We start from the raw sequence: 27912 nt of genomic DNA on the forward strand, positions 1-27912 counted from the left end.
CCCCCTCAGCCCTTCCTTGCAAATTGCCACTCCACACCCTGACTGCCCGCTCTGTTCACTGGGCTGCATTTCTGTATATTAACTCAACACCCATTTTACTTCACAGGAGTAAAGGTATATTCTTATCATTAACCTAAATGAAAGCCAACCCACCTCACAAACAAACAGTCCCTCACCTATATCTGTGAGCATTTATAGCCCTTTGGGACAGAAAAACAACTGGTTCCAACAGAAATCTTAGCCTTGACAGTCTGACACTCCACTAAAGAATATCATATGGAAAACTAACACAATCTGCAAAAATATACAGGTGCATTCCTAAAAAAGACCTCTAGTGTAAAACTTGCTCCTAGCTGGTAGCATTTCATAAGTAAGTTAGATCAGTTCCTTTTTTTGATAACGTTTGAGAACTGACTCTGAACAAGTCAGTACGCTCTGGTACATTATCCTTCCAGTTTTGCAGTACTAATTTATACCCATTGTCCCTGTGCAAGTACTACTGTTTACTTGTTTTAAATCTTTAGGGGAATTGCATTCAGACTTAAGCTTTGCTAAGTCCTCAAATACAAATTTAACAAAAAATACTTTAAAAAGTTATAGAAAATATTTTCTACTTATTAACAACGTAGTACTGCTTGCATACAATGCTAAAAAAGAAGTTCTCTCTTCCATGGCCCTTATATTTCACCAATATGCAACAAAACTATCCTGCTGCAGGTTCCATCAACAGATTCTCCTCTTCCACACTGTCTTAGAGGAGGAAAAGGGGGTAAAAATAGGAAAATAAAGTAAAAAAAGGAATAAAAAAGTGATTCTTGGTCAAAGTTTAAGGACACTTAGTCATAAAAGTGCCCTTTTAAAGTGTAAAAGGAAAAAAAAAAAAAAACACCACACCACAGAAAAGAGAAGGCATTTACTTGGCAGCATTATGTGCAAATAAACTGAACTGGAGCCAGAACATGTACGTTCTGGTCTCAGCTTTACCACTGCGCTATCTCAGAAACCCAGGTTATTGTTTTAATTCTGTGTATTCACACTTCATATTAAAGCTTTTCAGGACACACTCTGTCTTCTCAATATATCACTGAACAGCAACCCAGAGTGACAGTTCATATCTTAGTTTTCAGATGCTTCTATCACAAAGTAAAACAATTAATGGAAGTTAATTAGGCCATTTATTGGCAACGCAATGAAGGCAGATTCTGCTTAATCCATAAAAATGTAGACACCATTCTTTGAAAAAGAAGTATTTGATTCTCTGTGTGTCAATCTTCTATGCTTATTTAATACATGCAGGCAAATAAGTTAATAGTTAGCTTCACAACACTTAACAGTATCAAGAAGTATTTAAGTAAGCATCTCATTTTTCAGATGATGATACCTGTTGTAAAAATATCTTTCTTGAGAGGAAGATTGATTTGCTGTTCAGATATTTTATAAGATATTATACATATAAATACATATATACATATATATACACACACATATATACATATACATACACATATAAGATACAACTTTGCGTTCCTTCTATTCTGTACAACTGCGTATGTTTGAGTCTAGTCTTTCCAATGATCGGGTAACTAGTGTTGATTGTGAAGACACCAATCTGACAAATTTTGCCACTCAAAACACCTTCCAGTGACTTTATTGAAGTGATACGGAACTGATCACATGCTTAAAAGACTGACCACATGCCAATCCATTTTCATGAACTGATGGATTTGGTTTTCCCACGGAAAAACTTTTTGTTCATAGAACAAAGGGGTTTTTTTAAAAATTTCCTCATCAAGTTCTTCTTGCTCTTCAAAGCTCCACCTGACAACTAGAATGATTTCTTTGTCCAGACCTTATACTGGTTTGTAATGATATGTACTCAAACACAGTGATCACAGGAAAGGTGACCAAATCCTATAAAAGTTTGATGCAGAACATGTAAACACCTAAAACCTAGAAGTTTCTTGTCGGAGAAGTCTTCTGGCTGCTGTACGGGTTGGATAGAAAGCACCTGTGGTTTGTTAAAACAGGTGCTGTGAGTCACGTTGGGAAGCTGGAAGCCACGTGACCGTGGCTGGTTAAAGGTGGGGCACTCCCTCCTGGGAGTGGGGGTATTTCTCTCCAGGATATTGGAGAGGTAGGAGCCCTTAGAGAGCAGGGCTCTGAAGCTCTCTGGTGGAAGAGCCTTCTGATTGTGATATACGAGGTGATTGCAATGACCTTTGGGTTGCGGCTTGTTGCGAGAAGATACCTACAGTTTGTGACATCTGGTGACCCTGATGTGATTTGTTGGGACATGAACTGTTTGGACTGCAGGACGAAGTGCGGTAGAGCCCAGTGAAGCTTGAGAGCGGCAGGGAAGCTGCGAACAGATTGACCTAGACACCTGGAACAGGTGAGCTGCTGGGAACAAGAAATGGGGCAAAACCTTGTGAAAGAGAACCAGACCTATGCCACCCTTAAGTCTGTGATAATGGCTGCGGGAGCCAATATAAGTGATGAGGATCTCTATAATTTACTGAACTGGGTGGCAGAGCACGAAGGCCTAGCTGATCTTAGTATCACCTTTAGCCTTGAGCTCTGGAAAAAAATGGGGACAAGTTACTCATTGAAGCAGTGTTTGAGCACAAAGACTTAACTGACCTGCTGCATACATGGGGGGCCCTGGACGACATAATACAAAAAGGGATGGCAGAAGGAGAGGAAACAGACTATGCATCTGTGGGCGAAGGTTTTGAAGGAGATGACGAGCTGTCTGAGGGAGGGCTGACCCCAGACAGCGTGGACAGTGAATCTGACATATCTTTGCTGTTCACGGAGATTAAGAAAGTTGCGGGGACCATGCAGGGACTCTGCCCCACCCTGCAGGAGGTGTTGAAGTGTCCCCCCACCCTTTGCCCCAGCAGCCCCCCCTTCCTCCTTGGGATTTGTCATGCCTACGGCTCCGCCACTTGACCAAATGACCCCATCCCTAGCAACTTCATATCCCGCAACATATCTGGCACAGGTGCAAGCAATGCAGCCAATATTGGTACAACAGGCTATGACAATACTGTGAGGAGTGTCCCAACAGCTAGCAGTTGTGTTGGAAATGCTGCAGCAGGCCATAACTCCCCCTGCAGTAAGAGAGATTATGGGAGAGACCTCTAAAGTAACTGACAGTTCAGCTGGGGAGTTGCTGCCGGTATCTAAGCCAAGGAAAAGGCAGCTGAAATCCACCCATTTAATGGAGCCAGACCCCCTGAGAGCATATCTATCCCCCATAGCACAGCTAAAAGTGGCAGAAAAAATTACCCCACCTGCCACAACAGTTCAACCTCGTGACCCAGTACTTTTTTGGGATGAGGTTAGGATGAAGGCAATGGAAGCCAGGGACTGGAATTTGGCTGAAGCTCTGGGGGTACCAGTCAACAATAAAGATTCATCTATAACAGAAATGGGGGGAGGACCGAGTGCATTCCCAGTGGTACTAGCCCTCCCGCGCTCCCTGCGTGTTAGGAAGTAGAAGTGTTATAGATGTGGAAACCTGGGACATACAAAATCAGAACGCCCAGATGCCATAAATGCGGGAAAATAGGCCATCTCGCTAAAAACTGCAAATCAAAGGTTTACACTAACGGCCGGCCAAATTGGGGAAATAGAAAAGGCAGAACAAGGAGACATGCATCCTACAGTCAGGAAAAAACCTTTGCCGGGAGCATTGCGGCAGCCACCGGCCAACTCGGTAATAAATCATCTGGAAAAGCAGCCAGAACGGCCGGGGTGGATGTATCCGTCACCACCAGACCAACGGATATATCCACCGCCGTCGTGGTACAATGAGAAATAAGACTTCCCCTTGGTTCTGGTCTCAAAGGTATTCAACAAGTGGTGATGAAAATGGAGTCAGAATGATAGAACCCTTAAGGCAACTAGGTTTTTTCAAAAAAAAGAAAGGGGGAATTGTCGGAGAAGTCTTCTGGCTGCTGTACGGGTTGGATAGAAAGCACCTGTGGTTTGTTAAAACAGGTGCTGTGAGTCACGTTGGGAAGCCGGAAGCCATGTGACCTGTGGCTGGTTAAAGGTGGGGCACTCCCTCCTGGGAGTGGGGGCATTTCCCTCCAGGACATTGGAGAGGTAGGAGCCCTTAGAGAGCAGCGCTCTGAAGCTCTCTGGTGGAAGAGCCTTCTGATTGTGATATATGAGGTGATCGCAACGACCTTTGGGTTGCAACTCGTTGCCAGAAGATACCTTCAGTTTGTGACAGTTTCTCAGTCTTCAGAGGAAAAAAAAATGGGTTGCCTTGCATGATTCCCATTGAGACTTTGCATAAATACAACTTTTAAGGAAATTCTTTTACTAAGTCCTTTTAAACATACACATCACTGACAGAAGTTTATGTGGCTTTAACACATGTAAACACAAAATGACATAACCAAACATGCAGCAATCTATCAAAGAATTGAACTCTGCAATTTTACAACTCAGTGAAGCACTAAATAAAACTGCTTAAGCAGCAGGTTAGTAGTATGCCTTTCTATGAATCACTTGAAAGCAGAGTAATCTACTGCACAGCAAGTATAGCTTATCGGAGAATGAACACTCACTCCTTTCTATGCTCATTTTTCTGGGGTCAAACTCACAGCAAAAATGTGAGGTCAGGTTCTGACTTCTTTACAAAACAGATATACAGAGAAAGCACTGAAGAAAATTCGCTGAATTTTATTAGTTACTATAATACAATATGAAAATCTAAACACAATATCCTGTTCTGAGGGATTTCCACAGGAAATCCACATGGAACAATAGTGTCCTAATACACTACAAAGAAAACTACATAGAATTCCCACCATATTTATTGTAAGTGTGGATATCCTAAAATGCAGCAAAATAGTCAAGAAAGAAAAATAGAGGCATTTTAACTTCTCATTGTTTTATTTTAGTTCCGCTTAGAGCATTTTCTGATAGTGAAACTATCTTCAGCCAAACCAACAAGCCCTCTACTTGAACAACTATATGTTCACAAGCAAGGTAAATTAGAAAGTACTTCAAAGATCTTCTGAACAGGTTAAGTGTTGTTTTGCTGATCTATATGATCTCAGCATTTGTACACTAATTACAGTATTTGCTGCTATTTGTCTGCCATCTTATTCATGCCATGACATTAAAAGAAATACAAAATAAAAGGAGGGGAGAGGGTTAGATTGGTTTTGATTTTTATCCCCAGGTAAGTAAAATTTTACTGCCGCCAACATTGACTGTAAGTGCAAAGGATTTACAGCCTGTACCAGCAGGTAAATAAACAGTCTGCTCAGCAGAGCTGAATTAAGTACCCAGCCAGAAACAAAAAGCCAATACTTTATAAATGGGGACTGTTTGGTACTGACTGCCAGAGGCATCTGCATGCAGCTCCTTAACTACTATTACTCATGATTCTCTCCAGATACAGTTTGTTATCTTGACTCTAAGTAGCTCACTCTAGTTTGTTTCTGCATTAGCCATGACGAATGCATTTTGGAAACCCTGACAGCCAAAGATTAAGTCAATATGAGTCAAAAAAAAAAAAAAGAAAATGCTGAGGTTCTTCAAAAATGGCTTGCTTAGGTTCTTCTATCAACAAATACTCACCTACGTAGGCTTCATCATCCACCGGCAGGGGTACTGACATGCAGAGGTAGGTATCGGACTTTTAAAAGACAAAAAAAACCCAACAGAAATTACATTTAAATTAGGAATATGAAGCATCAAAATTCTGTATGCTTTCTGCAGATTAATGTTTGAATACTTAACAAACTAATATATAAGAATTATATAATTATAAACTTCATTATTGAATTTATTTGCAGTGGTTAAGAAACACTACCCCCTCCCCACCTGCAAGAAATCTGAAGGGGTAATATAGTACCCTTTCAATATCCAAATAAACTGCATGAATCAACAAGTGTGCTACATAAAGTGAAAAGAATTACTCAGCTTCTGATTCATTGTGTTCTTGGTATGCACCACTTTTGTAGTATTTATAAACTTACTATAATCCAAGAATCAACAGCACTTGAGTGGAGAGGGAGGTGCTGATCTCCTCTCCCTAATGACCCGCAATAGGACACCAGGAAATGGAATGAAGCTGCATCAGGGGAAATTCAGATTGGACATTAGGAAAAGGTTCTTCACTGAGAGGGTGGTTGGTAACTGGAACAGGCTCCCCAGGGAAGTAGTCACAGCACCAAGCCTGTCAGAATTCAAGCAGTATCTGGATGACACTCTTAGTCATATGGTTTAGTTCTAGGTTGTCCTGCAAGGAGCAGGGAGTTAGACTTGATGATCATTATGGGTCCCTTCCAATGGAAGATATTCTATGGTTCTGTGACTTCATAGCAAAATAGATTTCTACCTATAGCAGTATTTCATCCTATTCCAAGATTTATGTCACTGATCCACAAAGTGTAAAAATGCTGCACCATTGTAGAAGCAATCATAGAAATACATTTATTTTTGATTCATACATCTAATTCTATTATGATCAATGAAAATATTCTTCCCTGGGCATTCTAACAAACATCACATTCCTTTAAAACCAAGAAAACGGACAGAATAAATCAAAAAAGAAACAATTTGATATGTGATTTTCTTGCTTAAGCACTGTAAAAGACTAAGATTTTCCTTGAGCAACTGGATGAACAATCTGCACAAGATACAAGGTCATAGGCACTCTAGGCAAAACACTTATCAAGAATGCTGCTACAGTTGCCTTTGTTGCCTAAAAGACTTTTTGCTTGAGTTTGAAATGCTCAGCATGTAAGCCTTGGAAGTACTCCTGGATTAAAATACAAACTAATTAAAATACAAACACAGGAAACTCAGCAACGGCCACAAACGAAATCCAGGATTACCATCTACAAGCACCTTGAGTAACTATGAAAGAACTTGCAACATAAAGCAAAGTCCTTTACAATAGTAAAACATAAATATGGCAATCCTATTGGCAGGAAGGCTCTTAATTTGTACGTCAAAAAAACAGTCAGCAAAACATTGGAACAGCACAAAACTACAGTCAGTCTCATCTTTGTCAGCTAGATGAAGGGCAGGTGCTACAAAAGCACCATGTAGAAAAAACACCACGTGCTTTACTGAAGTATTTGGCCAAAGGTGATGTAGGATACCTAGATTACTATTGTAAGAAATTATTTCATAGACTTGGTTTATTTACATGTAGCAGAGATTAGGCTACAAGGTCAGCAATGTGGCTACTAGGTCAATAGCTACACTATTAACTATATTAATTTTTTTTTCCAACTTTTAAGGCTGTTTAAGAAAGGAAAGATGTCAGCTACTGGAATTTCACTACGCCCATGAATTCAAAATCTAACAGGACTTTCATAAGGATTATACTAAACAGATGAAGATAAAATTCCTGCAATGAAAAACTTCAAACCTAACTTAAAATAAGACACTGCAAATAGGTGTAAATAATTATATGCAATTGAGAAGGAGGAAAGGTACAATGGTGATAATATGTGATTATACAAAGCAGTGATGTGCACAGAAAAGAAACTATTTTTGGTGGTTTTGATAGAAGATGGAAAGAATGAACAGAGGAAAGTTGATACAACTGATGTGAATGCCTTTGTATACTCTAGTTACATGCACTTACAGAATGAACATACTAAGCCTTCTAGAAATTGAAAAAGAAATATTCTATCTTTTCTATTTAACCCGGGTTCAGAAGTAGATTTTTTTTTTATAAAAATCCCTTCATTTAGAACCTTATACCCAAAACTTTGAAAGTCAATGGCATCAACATGTCACATTGTAGTAGAAATAAACGCTAGGTTGTCTTTAAACACAAATTGAATTAAGAAACAGTGTGGACTGAAAATAAGGACATGTATTTTTTGAAAGTATAATTTATGCAATTAAGAATTAATTAATTAGCTAAGAACAGAGTATTAGGTCTTACCATGGATGCAATTGTAACTTGTATCGCAACATTTTTGGTGTTTTCTTTTTTTAATTGAAGACTGTTAATTGGAAATTACAGATGTATTATAATGGTATGGTGCTACCCACTTATCTGAGCTGTTGCAGAACTCAGTCGTGACTCTGACTCAGTGTTATAATACAAGTAGCAACTGTCCCAGTTAAACATCTTTCTTTCATGTTCTTTGTCATATCTCTTCAGTACTGATGTACTCTACATTGTATAGTTTAAAGACATGCTCTTAGGTAATCTGATCTGCCTTTACGATTTTAATCCTACAAAAGACTACAGTTTTTTTAAGAGAAAAACAGAATTAGCAAGACTCACTGCTTTGGAGAAGAAACAGGGCAAGGAGGCAAGGAGGAGAAAGAGCATATTCAAAGTTTTTTACTTTCTATCTGTTTGTTATTTTTTGTATTGCCTTACTTAGTCATCTTCAGATTGTCCTTCAAAGTATCCCGAAGCAATTCCATTTCATTAAGAAGAGATCCTGGTCAGCAGTTCTGCTCCTCCTCCTTGTTTGTTTATTGTGTTTTTTTTTTTTACTTTTCTTGCCTTTCCTACATAAATTGCTATGCTGGAGAACTCAGCAACTGCAATTAGTCATAACCAAGATAGTGATACACCTCCAGAAAGTCCTTAATTAGCCCATTTTAGAAATTGTACTTGGCCTCTTGCTTTTTGGTTTACTGTGGCGTCTTTCATGAACAGAGGTAAACTTGCAGATAGACCTTGGAAGCAGACATCTATATATCATAGAATCTTAGATTATCTCAAGTTGGAAGGAACCCATAAGGATCATAGAGTCCAAATCCTAACTTACACTCTTATATAAACATCGGCATAGACAACCTGAACTCACAGCAGATCCACAACTACTAAATATATCTGTACACAATTAGGGCCAAGAGGCATATGAAGAAGACAGCAAGCTAGTAAGAAGCCACTGCAGAAGAACTTCCTCTCTAAAGAAGATTCTTTCCTTCCATGTTCTTTCTGCCACAAAAATGAAGCAATGGCCCTAGAATCCTGAAGCTGTTGGTTATCTCCTTTTATGAACTGCAAGAAAACAAAGATTTTCTTTTTTGCCATTGCTTCTTGCTGAGTGTTTTAACTTGTCTAAATGGGAACCATATTTCCTGTACAATTAGTGTGGGACACTGGAAGGAGGAAGGGAAATGAGGAGAAGGGTGGGTGAGAGAGAGAGGAAAATAAAAGCTAAACTTAGAAGTATGCAAGACTAGTTATTGATTACTTACACTTACCTTTTCAGGAATTAACTTGGCAAATTGCTTTCTGTTGCTGTTTTCCCTCATCCTTCCTCCAAATCTACACTAGGGTCATAGCATTTCAGTTTATTGTGTACATAAAGGCTGTGGGCTATAGGTACATATGAATCTGAAAAGCATTATGTCCTCTCTATTAACTGTCACAGACTTCTGTAGTTGGTGTTGGTTTTCTTTTTTTAATAGGAATCTGAAGTGACTGATCTCTTCATACATGTTTCCTAGGACTTCACCTAATGGCTTCGCAGGTAAAATCAATAAAATGTAATTACAAATGTGCACCTGGATGAACTATGAGTATTTTTCACTCTAAAAGAGAAGTTTAATATTTTGCTGCAGACAAATAAGATCTAGTAGAAACTATATTTCTGTTTTGCACTTGCTAGAATGACACCGCTTGCTCAAAATTACATGTTCCAGAGGGGTGTTCCCCAATAACTGAAAACCTCATTTTCCCCTCAGTATTTTTTGAAAGTGCTATCTGCAACAATGAGTCATCATCTACTGCAGCACAACATCCTGCCCTTTCCAAGCATCTGCAGCCCTCTAAAAGAGACATGGGGTCTTTTAATCACATATATAATTTCCTGCATTGCCTCACTGTGAAAAAACACTGATTAATCATTGTTTATCTTGCTTAATAGAACTATATGTGAAAATGACAGTAGAATCTCAGACTTTCACGTGAAGCTTAAAAATGCTAATGCTAATGTTAAAAATCTTAATTACTGTCTTCGTTTTTACTCACTTGGCTCAGCAGAAGATAAGCAACTTCAAACCTGAAAGAGTATATCATTACAACTTGTTTATAGTACCTTTCCTGGAATATTTTAATTTACTGGGTCAAAAGTATTAGCCTTACAAAATGCTTTTTGGTTGTTTTCACTCAGCTTGCCAATGTTGCAGCAATATTCAATTTCATTTAACTAAGTTTACTGAGGCGTCATTTGAGATTTGGTATAAACTGCAACTCTATATAAATGTATGTCTTACTAGCACAGCTGGAAATACTTCACTTCAATAAAACTCATATTCCTTGTTCTAATAAACTTCAGCAACTCAGTTTACAAAATCAACATTTTATTAATAAAATTAATCAGATGAAAAGACATTTCTCTCATTTGAGATTACTTTCTGTTTCCAACTTTTCTCTGGACATACACATATTTATAAAAGTTACCCTTGTTTTTTTTCTGATTTTATTGATTGATATTGTAGTCAAGGCTTTATTTTCCTAGCTTATAAGAAAAAGACTAAGTGTAAAAGGAAAAACTGCATTTCTCTCACCTGCTTAGGCGTCACTCCAGGCATGCGAATGTCCAATGTAAAATCTGATAGACCAAGTGAAATCACTGGCCGGTCACTTCCAAGGCATTCACTGGAATGAGATCCAGTAGAATCTTTATACCTTAAAACAAAGGAGGAAAGATTTAAAAAAAAAAACTTATTTTTGTTATGTCTTTCTAAAAAGAAGGCTCTTGATAACTCGTAAGTAAGTTTGACAATGCTGAGTAGCTCCAGGAGCAAACTGGAAATTTCACTCTTTCATGAGCTGAGGAAAACATCTTACTTATCACACACTTATTGAAGTAGTTCCTCTGAGCAATCAGATAGACTACTTTGGTAAATATTAGCTGAAAACATAACCTGTCATCTCATCTAAATAACTGTCTGAGGTACATGGGTGTACAGACAGAATTAATTCACTAGCAAATGTCAAGTACTGTTAACCATTCACAACAGTTTTGGAGTTTTGGTGGTTTTTTTTTTAAGACTATGTGCCTGATGTATAATTCAATACAGATTAAATTAAACAATGTGTAAAGAGGAAATTTTTAATTCCAACCCCACCACATTTGTATCAACTCCTATTATAAGCAAATAGTAAATCAGTAAGTTCACATGAATGTCAATGTCTGTATTGAATGCAATGTATAAACAAACTGTAAAAAAACGTAGATCACTCACTGTAAGGAACGGTAAGACATCTGAAACACGATGCAACGCTGATGTAAGTTTTGAATATGTATATTCATATGTATATAAAAATATAGAAGTGACATGGTAACTACAGTGCCCAATATACCTTACAAGCCGTAAAACACCTTTTTGGAAAGCTAAGAGGCTACTTTTCTTGTCCAACTAAATTAAAGTTTACCTATGCAATTTTGCATTCAGAACTCCTCCAAATTTCCCAGGATTGACGAGTTTTAAGCTAGCTGATGCCTTCTGATTAAAACATCATTTTACACTGCAAGCTAACTTGAGCAGCTGAAATATATTTACTCCCTGTGTAGTCTCAAATATACCTGTGGCATTATCTAAAAAGTTCTATTAATTGTCATTTTATGATTCTAAGCTCACATTTTATAGAGCAACCTACGGATAAAACAAGATTTTCTGTCTACAATATGACAAGACTGCCATTTCAAAATTGCAGAAAGAAAATTCAGAGCAAGTTAGCAAAATCGAACAAATATTATACGCATTTTTATCTAAGACATGCTTCCTTAATATCATGACTGCATGCATTGAACACATAAGGTCTTCCTGTATAACCCACCTCTTGAAGACAGAAAGTGGGCTTCTGAAACCCAAACAGATGTTTTGAGAAACAAGAAACAGTAATAGCAGGTTGTTAACGAGGCCAGCCATGTCCACCCTGCTGTTCCTGGCCCGATTAAGGGAGCAGGAAAAGAGCAGTGCAGTTCTATCAGCTCTGATCCTGACAATTAGGCAGCAGCAGCAGTATCAATTCAGTACTTCATTATTATGTGCTCTGCGGGCATCCTTCAGCTTCTGACAGACCATCTGTCTTGGAAGGTGATGTGCTGTAAATCAGGAAGGTGGATGATGCTATGTTGTCTTTATTAGCTGTAAAAATCTGTTGAAGAATCTTCTCTTGCAGATAGATTACACTGTACTTCTGTCCACTTAAGGAGCTGAAAAGCAGTAGCACTCCTGATGCTTTCTCCCCAGGTTGGGCACTTAAATCTGCACGTTACTTATCAATCCACAGTGCCGGAGACTCCAGGTGGCATCGCAGAAACCAGCATCAGTCATCCTTCAGAACCTGTAAAAATAGAAGCAGATAGAGGATGACTAACACATTACAGCATTAGTTTTCAGCAAATCCCTGTTGAGACATTTTAATACATCAGCAAGTTCTTTCACCAGCTTTAGCCCAATCCAGTGAAGATTTCACCAGGTCTGTTAATTCCTCCCCTTCCTCCCCTCCCATCCATACAGGGTCAGAAATTGACACGTTTCATACTGACACACAAAACATGTCAAAATCTTGACAGGAAGAAATACAAAAACCCCCTCAATATGCAAAAGGCAAAGCATGGAGTATTTCATACATATAAACACATCAGTATAATGTGTTCTACAGCAGCAAAAAAACCACAAACACTAACATGGCAGCAATCAAGGTTTGTAAATTTTATCAACTATCACTAAATGTTTCTGTGTACATTGCAGACTGGCAGAATATTTTAATACAACCTGAAATACACCATTATGTCATTAAGGTGCTGTTTCTCATGTGCTTTAGTTACTTTTTACAACCATTTCAGAAACTTGATACTTAAAAATCATTTTTGGAAATACTGCAACCAGAACTATTCAGATCACACTGCTTTATATTACTTGAATACTCTTCTTTCAGATACTGAGGTTATCGCAGCGTAAACTTTTACTCTCCTCGCTGCTATGGCTTTAACTGTTCTTACTTCCCCATTTTAGTTGATGTGACATTTTAATTTTTAATTTCAAAATTTAATTTTTTTTATAAGTATGCTAGGAAATCACAGTGTGTTATTGAAGACATATATTTGTATTTTTATTGAGCATTCCAACACTGGCAGAAGAAAAACATCAAGTCATAATAAAAATCAAAATCTTTAAAATGTAGTAGTAATTCTTTTAAGACAAACATTAATAGGAAAAAAACACCCATAACCAACTATCTCCCAGCCTCTGGAAGACATAGTCAAAATACCGCTATAAGGATGAAACAGAAAAGAAGGATTCTGACATGAAACACAATTAAAATTCATGTGTTTTATGAAAAATTACTTCTATCTCAGATCATGTGTTCTAAAAAGGCTTCTTATGAAACAAAAGTCCTTATGCATAGACTAAGAAGCCATGCTGGCCACTTGCCTGTTGTTTACCAGCTACATTAGATTTGCATCGGACTATTTGCAAGATTTAAAAAGCTGATTACATTAATCATCATTAAACTTTCATATTTTATTCATTGAAGGATAACACAAAAGATTCAGTCACAAACAACTAAAAATAGACTTCATCTTAGTTTTTCAGCTTGCCAAAAACATGCCAAAGCCATCCAAAATAATTCCCGCAAGCAATGATACAAGCCTAATTCTTTTTTTTTTTTCTGTAAACTTTCTTGTCTTCATTTCTGTGATCTAAATCATCTTCACTAGTGAACCATGGAAAGCTGCAACACTTATAAAGGACTGTACTGTACTATGAAAAAAAAAAAACAAAAAAAGGACAAGTATGGTATGCTTAACAAAAAGTTAAGACAACTGTAAAAACAGAAGGCTTCATTCTTTTATATTTTAATGTATAATTATACAACAGTAATTGTTCAGCATCATTGTAAGCCACCTGGCTGGAAGTTCTACTACTTCTTAAATTTATATTACCCAAGAAATTCTGCTTTTATTTTCAGACCATACTGTAAATATACTTGACAAGCAAGAGCTCTGAAGAACAGAGGCAGGAGGAGTACAATGGATTTTAATACACACAGAATTACAACATTCTGACTTAATTATTTGGAATCTGAAAAGATATTTTCCCGTTACTAGAAACAAAAATGCTTTATTTTTGCCAGCTGCAAGAAATCTGAGATTGGTTACACAAAGTCTATTACAAACATCTACCCAGTATACAAATCAATAAAAGAAAGCTACTGAGAAATCTGATCATTAATAATCCCTCCTCATCTGAAATGTGAGGGTTTCTTTACAGCAGCTTTCCATTCTCACCACAGTTAAGCATGGTAATAGCAAAAATCACCACAACACACCTTAATGTTACAGAGGAACATGTGACAATTTATGGCTTTTAGAATGTTGACCACAGAGAGAAAAAAAATAATTAATAATAATCTGGAATTATCTAAAAAAGTAAAGAAATTACATCTGTAGTGACATCAATAATGTATGCCTAACATCTTTACATTCTACTCAAAAAATGGGCCAATTTCATTTACAAGCTTTGTTTTTAACTACAGTTTCATCAGCTGGATGGATATGAAACAGATAAAAGTTTAATGCACCTGGTACTTAAGATTAGACTCCTGCACAACCAAATTTTACATTTGGGAGAAAAGAAGGAAAAGAAGGGGAAAAAAAACAAGCAAGGGGGAGAAAAAAAAAGCAGCACTGTTCTGAAGAGATTTCCAAGTAATTTTAGATAGGATGCAACATATGAGAACATCAGAAAACAACGGAAAAAAGTGAGGATGAAAGATTCAATAATGAGATTACAGAGTTACTTAGGTTCATCATGCGGACATCTTGACACCACCATTTTGCTTTCAATTTGGGGTAAAAGATCCCAAAGGAAGAGAAGAAATGAAGTAAAAAAGACATAATTAATGACAAAGACTAGAGCGAAAAGAGAGAAAGGAAGATGAAAATTAGATTGGGCAATGTAAGCATGTTACTTCATCCCACATGCCCCACTCAGACATAGTAGAAAACAATGATCTAAAGCAAGGAAATGAAGAAAAACAAAACAGCCAACAGCAACTTGCATGACATCTTCCTGAAAAGGCCAAACGGGGCGGAAGAAAAAGCGATCAAGAAGCTGGAATTCAAAATACAACTCAAAATAGCACATAAAATAAGGTAACAATATTTCAATGTGATGTTATACAAATTAAACTGAGTCTTTTAAAAGAAGAATGAATAAATGATCAATTTAAAAAAATGAACTACAGAAAATGAAAGCTCTGTATTAACCAAAAGTTCATAAAACACATAATAATAATTTCTTGTTCTCAGTTGAGTCACTAGAACATTTTATATACAACACCAAGTGAATAAGCCACAAGCAGAAACCTCACTTTCAACCACCACTACCTTCAAAGGAAAAAAAAAAAATGGTCAAAGCTTATGGGAATTGATATGAAAGTCTATCACAGGCGGTGATTTCTCATCGCTGAATCTCTTTTCTTGTTTCTTACGCACTGAAATAATGAAATTGAGCAAGGATTACTTGAGTTTTGTCTTCAGCTAAACCAGAGAGTCCACATTTTGTCTGAGACAAAACTTAAAGCTTAAGTAACAATTGGGTGTACCAACAATAGCCAGTTCAACAACTGAACTGCAGCTAGGCCTCCAGCTTGAACGGCTTTGCTTCTAATAACACAGGAAAATCAATTCGTTGTGAGATCAGCTTAGGGATTCAGTAATGCGCTAAATATAGCCACTTACGACAATCTGGTCAAAGATGCACACAAAAAGTGTTTGGCAAGAAGCTATCAAATTAGACAATCTCTTGAGCCTCAACATCAATAAAAACGTCTCACAAAACAGTTAGATATCTGCGGGTTGGAAGAGCAATTACCAGAAACACAGGTATATAATGCCGATGACACCAAACTAGGAGGAGTGGCTGATAGGCCAGAGGTTCATGCTGCCATCCAGACGGACATCGACAAACTGGAGAAGTGGGCTGACAGTAACCTCAAGAATTTCAACAGAGAGAAGTGCAAAGTCCTCTATCTGGGGAGGGACAAGCCCAGCCACCAATACATGCTGGGGGTCACCCAGCTGGAAAGTAGCTTGGGAGAAAAGGCCCTGGGGTCCTTGTGGACACCAAATTGAATTGTGCCAGCAACATGCCCTTGCTGCAAAGATGGCTAATGGTATCCTCTGCTGCATTAGTCAAAGTATTGTCAGCAGGTCAAGGGAGGTGACCCTCCCCCTTTCCTCAGCAGTAGTGAAGCCGCATCTGGAGTACTGTGTCCAGTACTGGGCTTCTAGTACAAAAGAGACACAGACACACTAGAGAGTCTTTGTGGCCACGAAGAAGATGAAAGGACTGGAGCATCTCTCTTATGAGGAAAAGCTGAGAGAGCTAGGACTGCTCAGCCTGGAGAAGAGCAGGCTCAGGGGATCTCATCAATGTATATAAATACCTGAAGGGAGGGTGCAAAGAGGATGAAGCCAGGTTACAGCTTGTCTAACACCTTTATCAATGATCTGGATGAGGGGATCAAGTACACCCTCAATAAGTTTGCAGACGACAACAAGTTGGGCAGGAGTGTTGATCCACGTGAGGATCTACAAAGGGATCTGGGCAGGCTGGATCAATGGGCTGAGGCCAACTGTATGAGATTCAACAAGGCTAAGTGTCAGGTCCTGCACTTGGGTCAAAACAATCCCATTCAACACTACAGGCTCAGGGAAGATTGGCTGGAAAGCTGGCTGGCGGAAAAGGAACTGAGGGTGTTGGTTGACGGCTGCCTAAATATGAGCCAGCAGTGTGCTCAGGTGGCCAAGAAGGCCTACAGCATCCTGGCTTGTAACAGAAATAGTGTGGCCAACAGGACTAGTGAGTGAGGCCACACCTAGAATACTGTGTTCAGTTTGGGGCCTCTCACTACAAGCCAAATATTGAGATGCTGGAGCGTGTCCAAAGCTGGTGAAGGGTCTAGAGCATAAGTTTTAGGAGGAGCAGCTGAAGGAACTGGGGTTGTTTAGTCTGAAGAAAAGGAGGCTGAGAAGAGATCTTAATCATCCTCTACAACCACCTGAAAGAAGACTGTAGTGAGGTGGGTATCAGTCTCCTTTTCCAGGTAACAAGCAATAGGACAAGAGGAAATGGCCTCAAGTTGCACCAGGGGAGGTTTAGATTGGATATTAGGAAAAATGAAAGACAACACCGAAAGAGTTGTCAAGCATTGGAGCAGGCTGCCCAGGAAAGTGGTTGAGGCATGATCATAGAATCACAGAATTTCTAGGTTGGAAAAGACCTTAGAGATCATCGAGTCCAATCATCCCTAATCCCCCATTAAACCATGTCCCTAAGCAGTTCATCCACCCTTTTCTTAAACACATCCAGGGATGGGGACTCAACCACCTCCCTGGGCAGCCTATTCCAGTGGCTGACAACCCTTTCAGAGAAGAAATACTTTCTAACATCCAACCTGAATCTCCCCTGACTAAGCTTATACCCATTTCCTCTTGTCCTATCACCCATCACTAATGTAAAGAGCCCTTCTCCCACTTCCTCACCATCCCTTCTCAAGTATTTGTAGGCCATAATTAGGTCTCCCCTCAGCCTCCTCTTCTTTAGGCTAAACAGCCCCAATTCCCTGGGCCGCTCCTCATAAGTTTTATTTTCCAGCCCCTTCACCAGTGTAGTCACCCTTCTTTGGACCCACTCCAGGAGCTCAATATCTCTCTTAAAGCGAGGGGCCCAAAACTGGACACAATATTCCAGGTACGGCCTCACCAGTGCCGAGTACAGGGGCAGGATCACTTCCCTGTTCCTGCTGGTTACACTATTCTTGATACACGCCAGTATCTCATTGGCCTTCTTGGCCACCTGGGCACACTGCTGGCTCATATCAAGCCGGTAGTCAACCAACACCCCCAGGTCCTTCTCCGCCAGGCAGCTCTCCAGCCACTCTTCCCCGAGCCTATAGCGATGCTTGGGGTTTTTACACCTCAAGTGAAGGACTCTGCACTTGGCCTTATTAAAACTCATGCCATTGGCCTCAGCCCAACGATCCAGTCTGTTCAAATCCCTCTGAAGGGCCTCCCTACCCTCGAGCAGATCGACACAGCCTCCCAGCTTGGTGTCGTCCGCAAACTTACTGAGGGTATGTTCAATCCCCTCATCGAGGTCATTGATAAAGATGTTAAACAGAACCAGACCCAGCACTGAGCCCTGGGGAACCCCACTGGTGACCGGCCTCCAGCTGGATTTAGCCCCATTTACCACCACTCTTTGGGCCCGGCCATCCAGCCAGTTTTTAAGCCAAAGGAGGGTGTGCCTATCCAGGCCAGCAGTTACCAGTTTCAAAACCATGTTTCAGAATGATGAAACCAGTTTCAGCATGATGACCTCATGCTATTTAAAAGACATGTAGACATGGCACTTAGGGCCTTGGTTTAGTGGTGGACTTGGCAGTGTTACATTAACGGTAGAACTCGATGATCTTAAGGGTCTTTTCCCAATTAAATGACTCTATGATTCTATTCTGTCACAGGACCAGAGTAAATGGCCACAAACTGAAACACAAGAGGTTCCCTCGGGGAATCAAAAAAAACTTCATTGTGAGGGTGACTGAGCACTGGCACAGGTTGCCCAGAGAAGTATGGAGTCTTCATCCTTGACTCAAGAGCCATCCGGACAGGGTCCTGGGCACCTGGCTGTAGGTGGCCCTGCCTGAGCAGGGGTGTTGGACCAGATGACCTCTGGAAGTCCCTTCCAACATCAACCAGAATTCTGTAAGTCTGTAATAATTAATTCTTTCAACCGTTAAAAATAATACATAAGGCCAGTTCAGTATGTCAATTAAAAGTCGCTAACTAATTTGAGAGAAATAGATGGCAGGTGATGTGGTAAGGGATTATAACCATGCACATTCTAGTATTCCCCATGACACGGGGAAGACAAAAGGCACCAAGGATAGATGATACCAAGGACTTTCTCTTTCAGTCATGGCAGAAGATGATGAAAACTTTCTATCTCCAAACTGAGGTCTCTTGGTTACTTTTACAACTCCACTGCCCATACAGGGCAAAGAATGGGTAAGAAACTGCTAGGAAATATAAGAAAACTCTCCATAGCTTTTACAGCTTAAAATTCTTTGACCACTAATGAAACCATGATTACAGAAAATATAGGGCCTATATAACTTTTAATGCAATGTGTGGTCAACCAAACATAGCACTACATTTAGAGCTGCCTTTTTTTTTTTTTTTAACTAAGTATCATGCTATGAGGAGGTTCTTACGAGTGCCAGAATTAAAGATACCATCTAATTTCAATTCCTAATGGATAAATGTTAAGAAACAAGTTCTTGCTGTATGACAGACAAATACACATGTTTGAGAGTACAGAACTGCAGTAAAACAGGGAGAACAAATCCAGACCGCACACACACAGCTGTGCTGTACGCTCCTGTTCAACAATGTTCAAAACTGACTTAACTTCACATATACTTATAATTCAGCTTCTATACATATATATACAAACACACACACACAAGGTCATAGCACCAATAAAAGCAATGAAACAACAGTTAACTTTTAAGAAGTTTCACTGCACACAAAAGTTCTTCAGGAGTGGGTAGAATCAGATCTCAGGTCAGCTCAATTCCGTTTTGGTGTTTACAAAATAATCTAAAGCCACATACAAAACATTTATCTTGTATGCAGATCCTAGGTCAGGTCAGAAAGATCTGCAAAATCATCTGTTCTCATCCCCAGCACAACAGCACACTTCACCCACTCACCTTTGTACTGAAAATAGCAATAGCATTGACTAAGACTACTTTTTTAACGATGTTTTGAACACAAATTTGAATAGGCACCTGCATGCTTTGTAGCAGTTGCACTGGATCATAAAGCCATCTTTTCAGGCAAGTATCCTACATCTTTAGTTGGGATATCACATGTGACTTCACAGTTTATTTGCCATCTTTTTTTTTTTTTTCCAAGTTTGTCTGCTAAGAGGTTTTTTGTGTTTTAAAGAGAATCTTGCATAGAATGTGCAAGAGCCATAATACAAAAAGCAACAGTTATAGCTCTGCTTGACACTGGTTCACTCACTGGTTTATTATTTTCCACAAAACTCTGACAGATGTGAGTATAGGCCCTTAGACTGCCCTTCCTATACCACTCTACAAAATCCTCAAGCTTTATGTTTTCTGACTCCTGCACAGTGGCCACGATTTAATATTGAAGAAGAATCTTCATCTACTCTAATAAAAAGAAAATTAAGGACAAGACTTAGCTTGTCCTTAGGGTAACTAATAAGTAGTTGAAAAGCATTTCTGGAATACACACTTTGGACAGAAGCTAAGAATTCTGGTTAAATCTCTTCTGAGCCTGTATAGCCAAGAGTAAAAAAAAAGTTAAGCTTTATATTTTACTACACAAGTTCCCTTGCTAAGATCTGCAGGCACATGCAAAAAGAAACTGGAACGTGCTGGGACACAACAGGCACTTTCTTAGCTGTCAAAGTACAATTACCGCTTACTGAAAATTGAAATAAATTAAGATGTACCAGAAATGTCCCTTAGGAAACAGCAAAAATTATCTACTTTTCCTAACCTGAGTATATGTGAATCCCACAGACTTCTGCACTATAAAATCCCACTAGAGGGATGGAAATGAAAGATAATTCAAGAGCTATAATCAAATCTCTTTAGTTTTAAATTAAAGGATTCAGTTCTTTGGCTTAGAATTTGTCTGATTGCTTACGACCACTCTTACAGACTCAGTACTGGTGTTGCAAGTGATTTGCCCCACCTTCCTCACACTCAATAAAACAGTGGTAAATGTGTATGTAGGTATTTAAATGCAAAGTTTGACCATTTTGGGGAAAAAAAAACCCACCCACAAAAAACCCCAAACAATACCTTGCTAATTATTTTATGTATTTTGCATTGTTTGCCTTTTCCTTCAGAACACAATCTCTCTCCTGTCCTATTCCATCTGTCAGGTGATTATTTTGATTCTCTGAAAAGACAGAAACTAAAAAGGCTGGTTTTACTGGTGACTTGTCATGTCAAAACAGTCTTTTTTAAGCACCATGTAAATGATTTATGGCAGTACACTGCTTGGAAGGTGTTTATTATTATTAAGTAACAGTTCCTACAGAAGAAGCAAGCGAGCCAGAAAGGACTTGGAAACACAGAATTTACCAGAAATCAACCCATTATTGGAACAGGGAACAGGACAGTTTGAGAGACAATGACAACAAATTAAACGCTGCAGGAAGCAAGCCTTTAAACACCTTTCAAAGATCATTTTAACTATAGGCCAGATCTCGAACAAAAAATCTACAACTCTTTACCTAATATACTATTTAGAAATTTCATTTTATGGAACAGAATTAAGAATAGCCTAGACTATAGAGCTTATAGGTTACAATAAATTTTTATGATGCATCTTCATTTATTCATTTTCCCTTTCCTTGGAATAGTCCACTCTTCTAATTGGACATGTTTTATTGTCCTTTGTCAGTAGACAAAAGAATTAAACAAAAGTAGCAGGACAAACCTTATTTTCAAAATATTTTACCAGTCTTTCTACCAGTTTATTTAATAATATTCTACTATTTACTGAAAAATAATAACTTAATCTAAACAGATAAACCATAAACTAACCTCTTAGAGAATAAGAGAAAGAAGGGTACCTTCAAAGAATATTGGTCTTTGCTGGAATAGGACAAAGAGAAATCCCACAATCCAGTATCAAGTCATTTTACTACTCCAACAAATTCTAGCAGCAGTAACAAAGAGCTTGTTGAGACAGATAACAAAGTATACTTGAATACCATACCTGAAGCAGTGCAGGGACAGACCCAAGAAACTTTCATCCTCAAATCTCTCTCCAAAACAGACTCAACAGAATCAAGAGAAACGGCAAACCATCAAACACTTAAGAAATTTAGGTAAGAATAAAACTCCCCTGTTTGTATAAAATTTAAAAAGGATACTGTCCTAGTTTTAGCTGGGACAGAGTTTTTAACAGCTAGAAGAGCTCAGTGTTTTGGTTTTACTCAGAGGCTCACTCTGAGAAGAATGTTGATAGCAAGCTGATGTTTGTGGTTGGACTCCAAGGACTTTTCAGTGTGCCGGAGTGCAGAAACACGGCGGGATAAGTGGGGAGCATAGCTGGGACAAGGGGAACACGATTCCCCTTGTGATTTGTGGTGGAACTTAAGATTGAGGGCCAAACTGGCCAATTAGTATTCCATATCATGCAGTCTCATGCCCAGTATAAAAGTGAGGGTCAGCCGGACAGAAGGGCTTTTGCGCTTTGGCTCTTTTGCGCTTTGGCTCTTTTGCGCTTGCTGCGCTGTTGCTCTGTTGTTTTTCTTTCCTTTTTCTCTCTCTCTCTCCCTCTCTCTCTCTCTGCCCCTCTCTATTTCGGGGCCTCGCGTTCGTCCGGGATTGCAGCTTCGGGACGAGACGGGCTTCGCATACGAGAGGGTGGTGAGCACCTACACTGTACTAAATCATCTGTATTAAATCACTCTTACCTCAACCCACGGGTTTCCCGTTTATCCTTTAATTCTCTCCCTCATTCCTGGGGGTGGGGGAGGGGGGTGTGTTTCAACCGGCTAGGGGGTGAGGGGGGTGTGTTTCAACCTAACCCACGACAGTCTTAATTGGCGCCCAACGTGGGGCCCGAAGGGGTTGAGATAACAATGTTGCTGGCTGGAATGCTGTTTGTTATGCTTGCGTACATGTTACCGGACATTTATAATTTACTGCCTTATTTACCCTATATGATGTTAGGTGGAATGTTTATGCGGTTTTCTTGCTCTGGGTGTTGGACCGGCATGAAAAGTATGTTATTGGTAATTAAGGGCTTTGCTATGCTGTATGGTGTAACTCTGATAAGATCATCAGTGCTGGGACCAGCTCAGTCTCTGTATTCGGCGGTGCAGAGGGGGATGGTGATGTGGAGCTCGTTTATTAATTTTGAGCGTTACCTGGCAGATATCATCGCCAATTATACCGGTGATTTTTCATTCACAAAAGCTTACCTTGATTTTGATAATGCCGAACATCATTGGAATAATTTAACGGGTTTGATTGTCCTGCAAGGTCTCCTGAATATATGTTTAATTATCTATATATTCAAAATCAATCGGCCATTAAGGGGTGTATATCAATTTATTTCTCGGGTTATTGTGCTTGCCATCTCAACTCCCATGACAAGCACTATAGCTACTCAGACTACAACGGTATCAGTTGCCCCCATAACGAAGAGAAAACGTATACAAAAGTTAGAAGATGAAGAAGAGCAATGAGGGCCATCACAACAACCAAATGAGGAAGAGCAACCAGGGCCATCAGAGCAACCAGACAAAGAAGAGCAACCAGGGCCATCACAACGATTGGAGGAAGAGCAACTGAGGAAATGCGTGCGAAAGTCAGAACGCAGAGGAGAGGATGATGATGATGATGATGAAGAGCGACCAGGGCCATCACGAGAAATGAAGCGGGAGCATTCTGTTTCGCCCCAGAGAAAATCTCAATGGAGGAGAAGTGACATCATAGATGAGACGATAACCACCAGATCTCTAAAAATGAGCGAGCTGCGAGATATTCGAAAAGATTATGGCCGTCTTAAAGGTGAGCCCATTGTCTCTTGGTTGCTCAGATGCTGGGACATGGGAGCCAATAGTCTGGAGTTAGATGGTAATGAAGCCAGGCAGCTGGGAGCCCTTGCCATGGATGGAGGCATTGATAAAGCAATTGGAAGGCAGACACAAGTCCGCAGCCTCTGGAGACGGCTCCTGGCAGCTATAAAGGAAACGTATCCCTACAAGGACGAGGTGCCATGTAATGTAAGCAAGTGGACCAACATAGAAAAAGCTATTCAGTATCTGAGAGAACTGGCTGTGCGAGAGTTGATTTATCTTGACTCGAGAAGCGGACCAAGACTCGAAGATCCAGATGACGTCCGGTGCACACGACCAATGTGGCAGAAGATTATACGGAGTGCGCCAGCAGCATATTCCACCTCATTGGCAATAATGGACTTCGGAGACGATGAAGCACCACTATCCGTAGGTAATCTGGTCACCTACCTCCGACAATATGATGATAATAATTCTATACGAACCTGCGTTGCGGCTGTGGAAAAGCTGTCTGAGGAGGCCCGAGAATTAAGAGAAAAAGTAGATTTCCCACCACCTGAACATTCTAGAATTTCAGCTGTCAGAACTAGGCGTTACCCTCTTCGAGAGAGACAAGAGAGACGGTACAGATCACGGGGTGAGCTGTGGTTCTACCTCCGTGATCATGGAGAAGACATGAGAAGGTGGGATGGAAAACCCACCTCCGCTTTAGAGGCCAGGGTACGCCAGTTGGGAGGAAGAACCAACAGAAATAGAACTTTCTCCAATTCCTCCAGGACAGCTGTTGCCCCAGTCTACAGTGAGCAGTCCACTAGTCAAAATGGGAGGGCTGATCCTCCTAGCCATCCTGACTGTAATCCTGCTGATTCCTCTGATGAATATGATAACAGGCATTAGAGGGGCCCTGCCTCCAGCCAGGTGGAGGAGAGGGATAATCAAGTTTACTGGACTGTGTGGATTCAGTGGCCTGGCACATCATACCCCACAAAGTATAAGGCTCTAGTGGATACTGGTGCCCAATGCACCTTGATACTGTCGAACTTTAGAGGGGCAGAATCCATCTGTATTTCTGGAGTGACAGGGGGGTCTCAACAACTGACTGTGTTAGAGGCTGAAGTGAGCCTAACTGGAGAGCAGTGGCAAAAACACCCTATTGTAACTGGCCCAGAAGCCCCGTGCATCCTTGGCATAGATTATCTTCAGAGAGGGTATTTCAAAGACCCAAAAGGGTACCGGTGGGCTTTTGGCATAGCTGCAGTAGAGACAGAAGAAGGCAGGCAGCTGTCTACTTTGCCTGGTCTCTCAACGGACCCTTCTGCTGTGGGGTTACTGAGGGTCGAAGAACAACAGGTGCCAATTGCTAATACAACAGTGCACTGACGGCAATATCGTACCAACCGAGACTCTCTAATTCCTATCCATAAGTTGATTCGCCAACTGGAGAGTCAAGGAGTCATCACAAAGACCCGCTCACCTTTTAACAGCCCTATATAGCCTGTACGTAAGTCCAATGGTGAGTGGAGGCTGACGGTAGACTATCGTGGCTTGAATGAAGTTACGCCACCGTTGAGTGCTGCCGTGCCAGATATGCTGGAACTTCAGTATGAACTGGAGTCAAAGGCAGCCAGGTGGTACGCTACAATTGATATCGCTAATGCGTTTTTCTCAATTGCTTTGGCACCGGAATGCAGGCCACAGTTTGCTTTCACTTGGAGGGGCATCCAGTATACCTGGAATCAACTGCCCCAGGGGTGGAAACACAGCCCCACTATTTGCCACGGACTGATCCAGACCACACTGGAACAGGGTGATGCCCCAGAACATTTGCAATACATTGATAACATCATTGTATGGGGCAACACAGCAGAAGAAGTTTTTGAGAAAGGTGAAAACATAATCCAAATCCTTCTGAAAGCAGGCTTTGCCATAAAACAGAGTAAGGTCAAGGGACCTGCCCAGGAGATTCAGTTTTTGGGAATAAAATGGCAAGATGGGCGTCGTCAGATTCCGATGGACGTGATTAATAAAATAACAGCTATGTCCCCACCAACCAACAAAAAGGAAGCACAAGCTTTCTTAGGCATTGTGGGTTTCTGGCGAATGCATATTCCCGACTACAGCCAGATGGTAAAACCCCTCTACCAAATAACCCGAAAGAAGAATAATTTTGAATGGGGCCCAGAGCAAAAACAAGCCTTTGAACAAATTAAACAAGAAATAGTCCATGCGGTAGCCCTGGGACCAGTTCGGACAGGACAAGATGTCAAAAACGTGCTCTATACTGCAGCCGGGGAGAATGGTCCCACCTGGAGTCTCTGGCAAAAAGTGCCAGGGGAGACGCGAGGTCGACCTCTTGGGTTTTGGAGTCGAGGATACAAAGGATCCGAAACCAACTATACTCCAACTGAGAAAGAGATATTGGCAGCATATGAAGGAGTCCAAGCTGCTTCTGAAGTGATTGGTACGGAAGCACAGTTGCTCCTGGCACCTCGATTGCCAGTGCTCGGCTGGATGTTCAAAGGGAGCGTCCCGTCTACACACCACCCAACTGATGCCACATGGACCAAGTGGATCGCGCTGATCACACAAAGAGCTCGGATAGGAAACCTCAATCGCCCAGGAATTTTGGAAGTGATCACTAACTGGGCTGAAGGTAAAGACTTTGGAATGTCACCAGAGGAGGAGGAGGTGACACGTGCTGAGGAGGCTCCACCTTATAATGAACTATCAGACAATGAGAAGAAATACGCTCTGTTTACTGACGGATCCTGTCGCCTTGTAGGAAAACATCGAAAATGGAAAGCTGCTGTATGGAGTCCTACCCGACGGGTCGCAGAAGCTACTGAAGGAGAAGGCGAATCAAGTCAGTTCGCAGAGGTGAAAGCCATCCAACTGGCTTTAGACATTGCTGAACGAGAAAAGTGGCCAATGCTCTCTCTCTATACCAACTCTTGGATGGCAGCAAATGCCCTGTGGGGATGGCTATGGCAATGGAAGCAGAGCAGCTGGCAACGCAGAGGTAAACCCATCTGGGCTGCCCCGTTGTGGAAAGACATTGCTGCTTGAGTAGAGAAGCTGATTGTAAAAGTACGACATGTAGATGTCCATGTACCCAAGAGTCGGGCCACAGAAGAACATGAAAACAATCAACAGGTGGATCAGGCCGCCAAGATTAAAGTGGCTCAGGTGGATCTGGACTGGCAACATAAAGGTGAAAAATTTCTAGCTCGTTGGGCCCATGATGCCTCAGGCCATCAAGGAAGGGATGCCACATACAAATGGGCTCGCGATCGAGGGGTGGACCTAACTATGGACACCATTGCAGAGGTGATCCATGAATGTGAAACGTGTGCTGCAATAAAGCAAGCCAAGCGGTTGAAAGCTCTTTGGTATGGAGGGCGTTGGTTGAAACATAAGTATGGAGAGGCTTGGCAAATTGACTATGTCACACTTCCACAAACTCGCAGTGGCAAGCGTTACGTGCTCACAATGGTGGAAGCAACCACTGGATGGCTGGAAACCTATGCTGTGCCCCATGCCACCACCCGGAACACTATCTTGGGCCTTGAAAAGCAAGTCTTGTGGCGGCATGGCACCCCAGAAAGAATTGAGTCAGACAACGGGACTCATTTCCGTAACAATCTTATAGACACCTGGGCCAAAGAGCACGACATCGAGTGGGTATATCTCACCCCCTATCATGCACCAGCTTCTGGGAAGATTGAACGATATAATGGATTGCTAAAAACCACACTGAAAGCAACGGGTGGTGGAACCTTCAAACATTGGGATATGCATTTAGCAAAAGCCACCTGGTTAGTCAACACTAGAGGATCTGCCAGTCGAGCTGGTCCTGCGCAATCAGAACTTCTACGTACTGTAGAAGGTGATAAAGTCCCTGCAGTGCACATGAGGAATATACTCGGGAAGACAGTTTGGGTTATTCTGCCTCGGGTAAAGGTAAACCCATTCGTGGGATTGCTTTTGCTCAGGGACCTGGGTGCACTTGGTGGGTGATGAGGAAGGACGGGGAAGTCCACTGTGTACCTCAAGGGGATTTGATGTTGGGTGAAAATAGATGACAAAATGAATTGAATTGTGTGATATTAATTGCTGAATAACCCTGTCCCTGCATACCCTCATTGCTATGGTTGTCACATTGTGCTCATTATATTAAGAATCATCGAGGTTAATGAAGAATGAACTTCGTCAGAATCCAAACACCCAGCAACTTCTTCGAGATCAACATCTTCAACCTGCAGACAGCGGCTGGATACACCAACTACGAGC

The 27912-nt window shown here is 40.7% G+C and overlaps 1 protein-coding gene across 10 annotated transcripts in view; it reads right to left on the bottom strand.

The window, feature by feature from the left end:
* Positions 1-11959, bottom strand: part of PAM (peptidylglycine alpha-amidating monooxygenase) — an 86444-nt gene extending 74485 nt beyond the window's left edge. For 9 of the 10 annotated variants that reach the window (XM_086629829.1, XM_086629828.1, XM_009981016.2 and 6 more), the window contains exons 1-3: positions 11804-11934; positions 10528-10648; positions 5605-5662 (exon numbers count right to left, since the gene is read on the bottom strand). In XM_086629829.1, the coding sequence (XP_086485955.1) occupies positions 5605-5662; positions 10528-10648; positions 11804-11895 (271 nt within the window). In that variant the 5' untranslated portion in view covers positions 11896-11934. Of the gene's footprint in view, positions 1-5604; positions 5663-10527; positions 10649-11803 lie in introns of all 10 variants that reach the window. The other variant, XM_086629832.1, reaches the window with a different exon arrangement.
* Between the last annotated feature and the right edge of the window lie 15953 nt (positions 11960-27912).

The sequence above is a fragment of the Tauraco erythrolophus genome, chromosome Z (genome assembly GCF_009769465.1).
Source record: "Tauraco erythrolophus isolate bTauEry1 chromosome Z, bTauEry1.pri, whole genome shotgun sequence".
NCBI classification, from domain to species: domain Eukaryota; kingdom Metazoa; phylum Chordata; class Aves; order Musophagiformes; family Musophagidae; genus Tauraco; species Tauraco erythrolophus.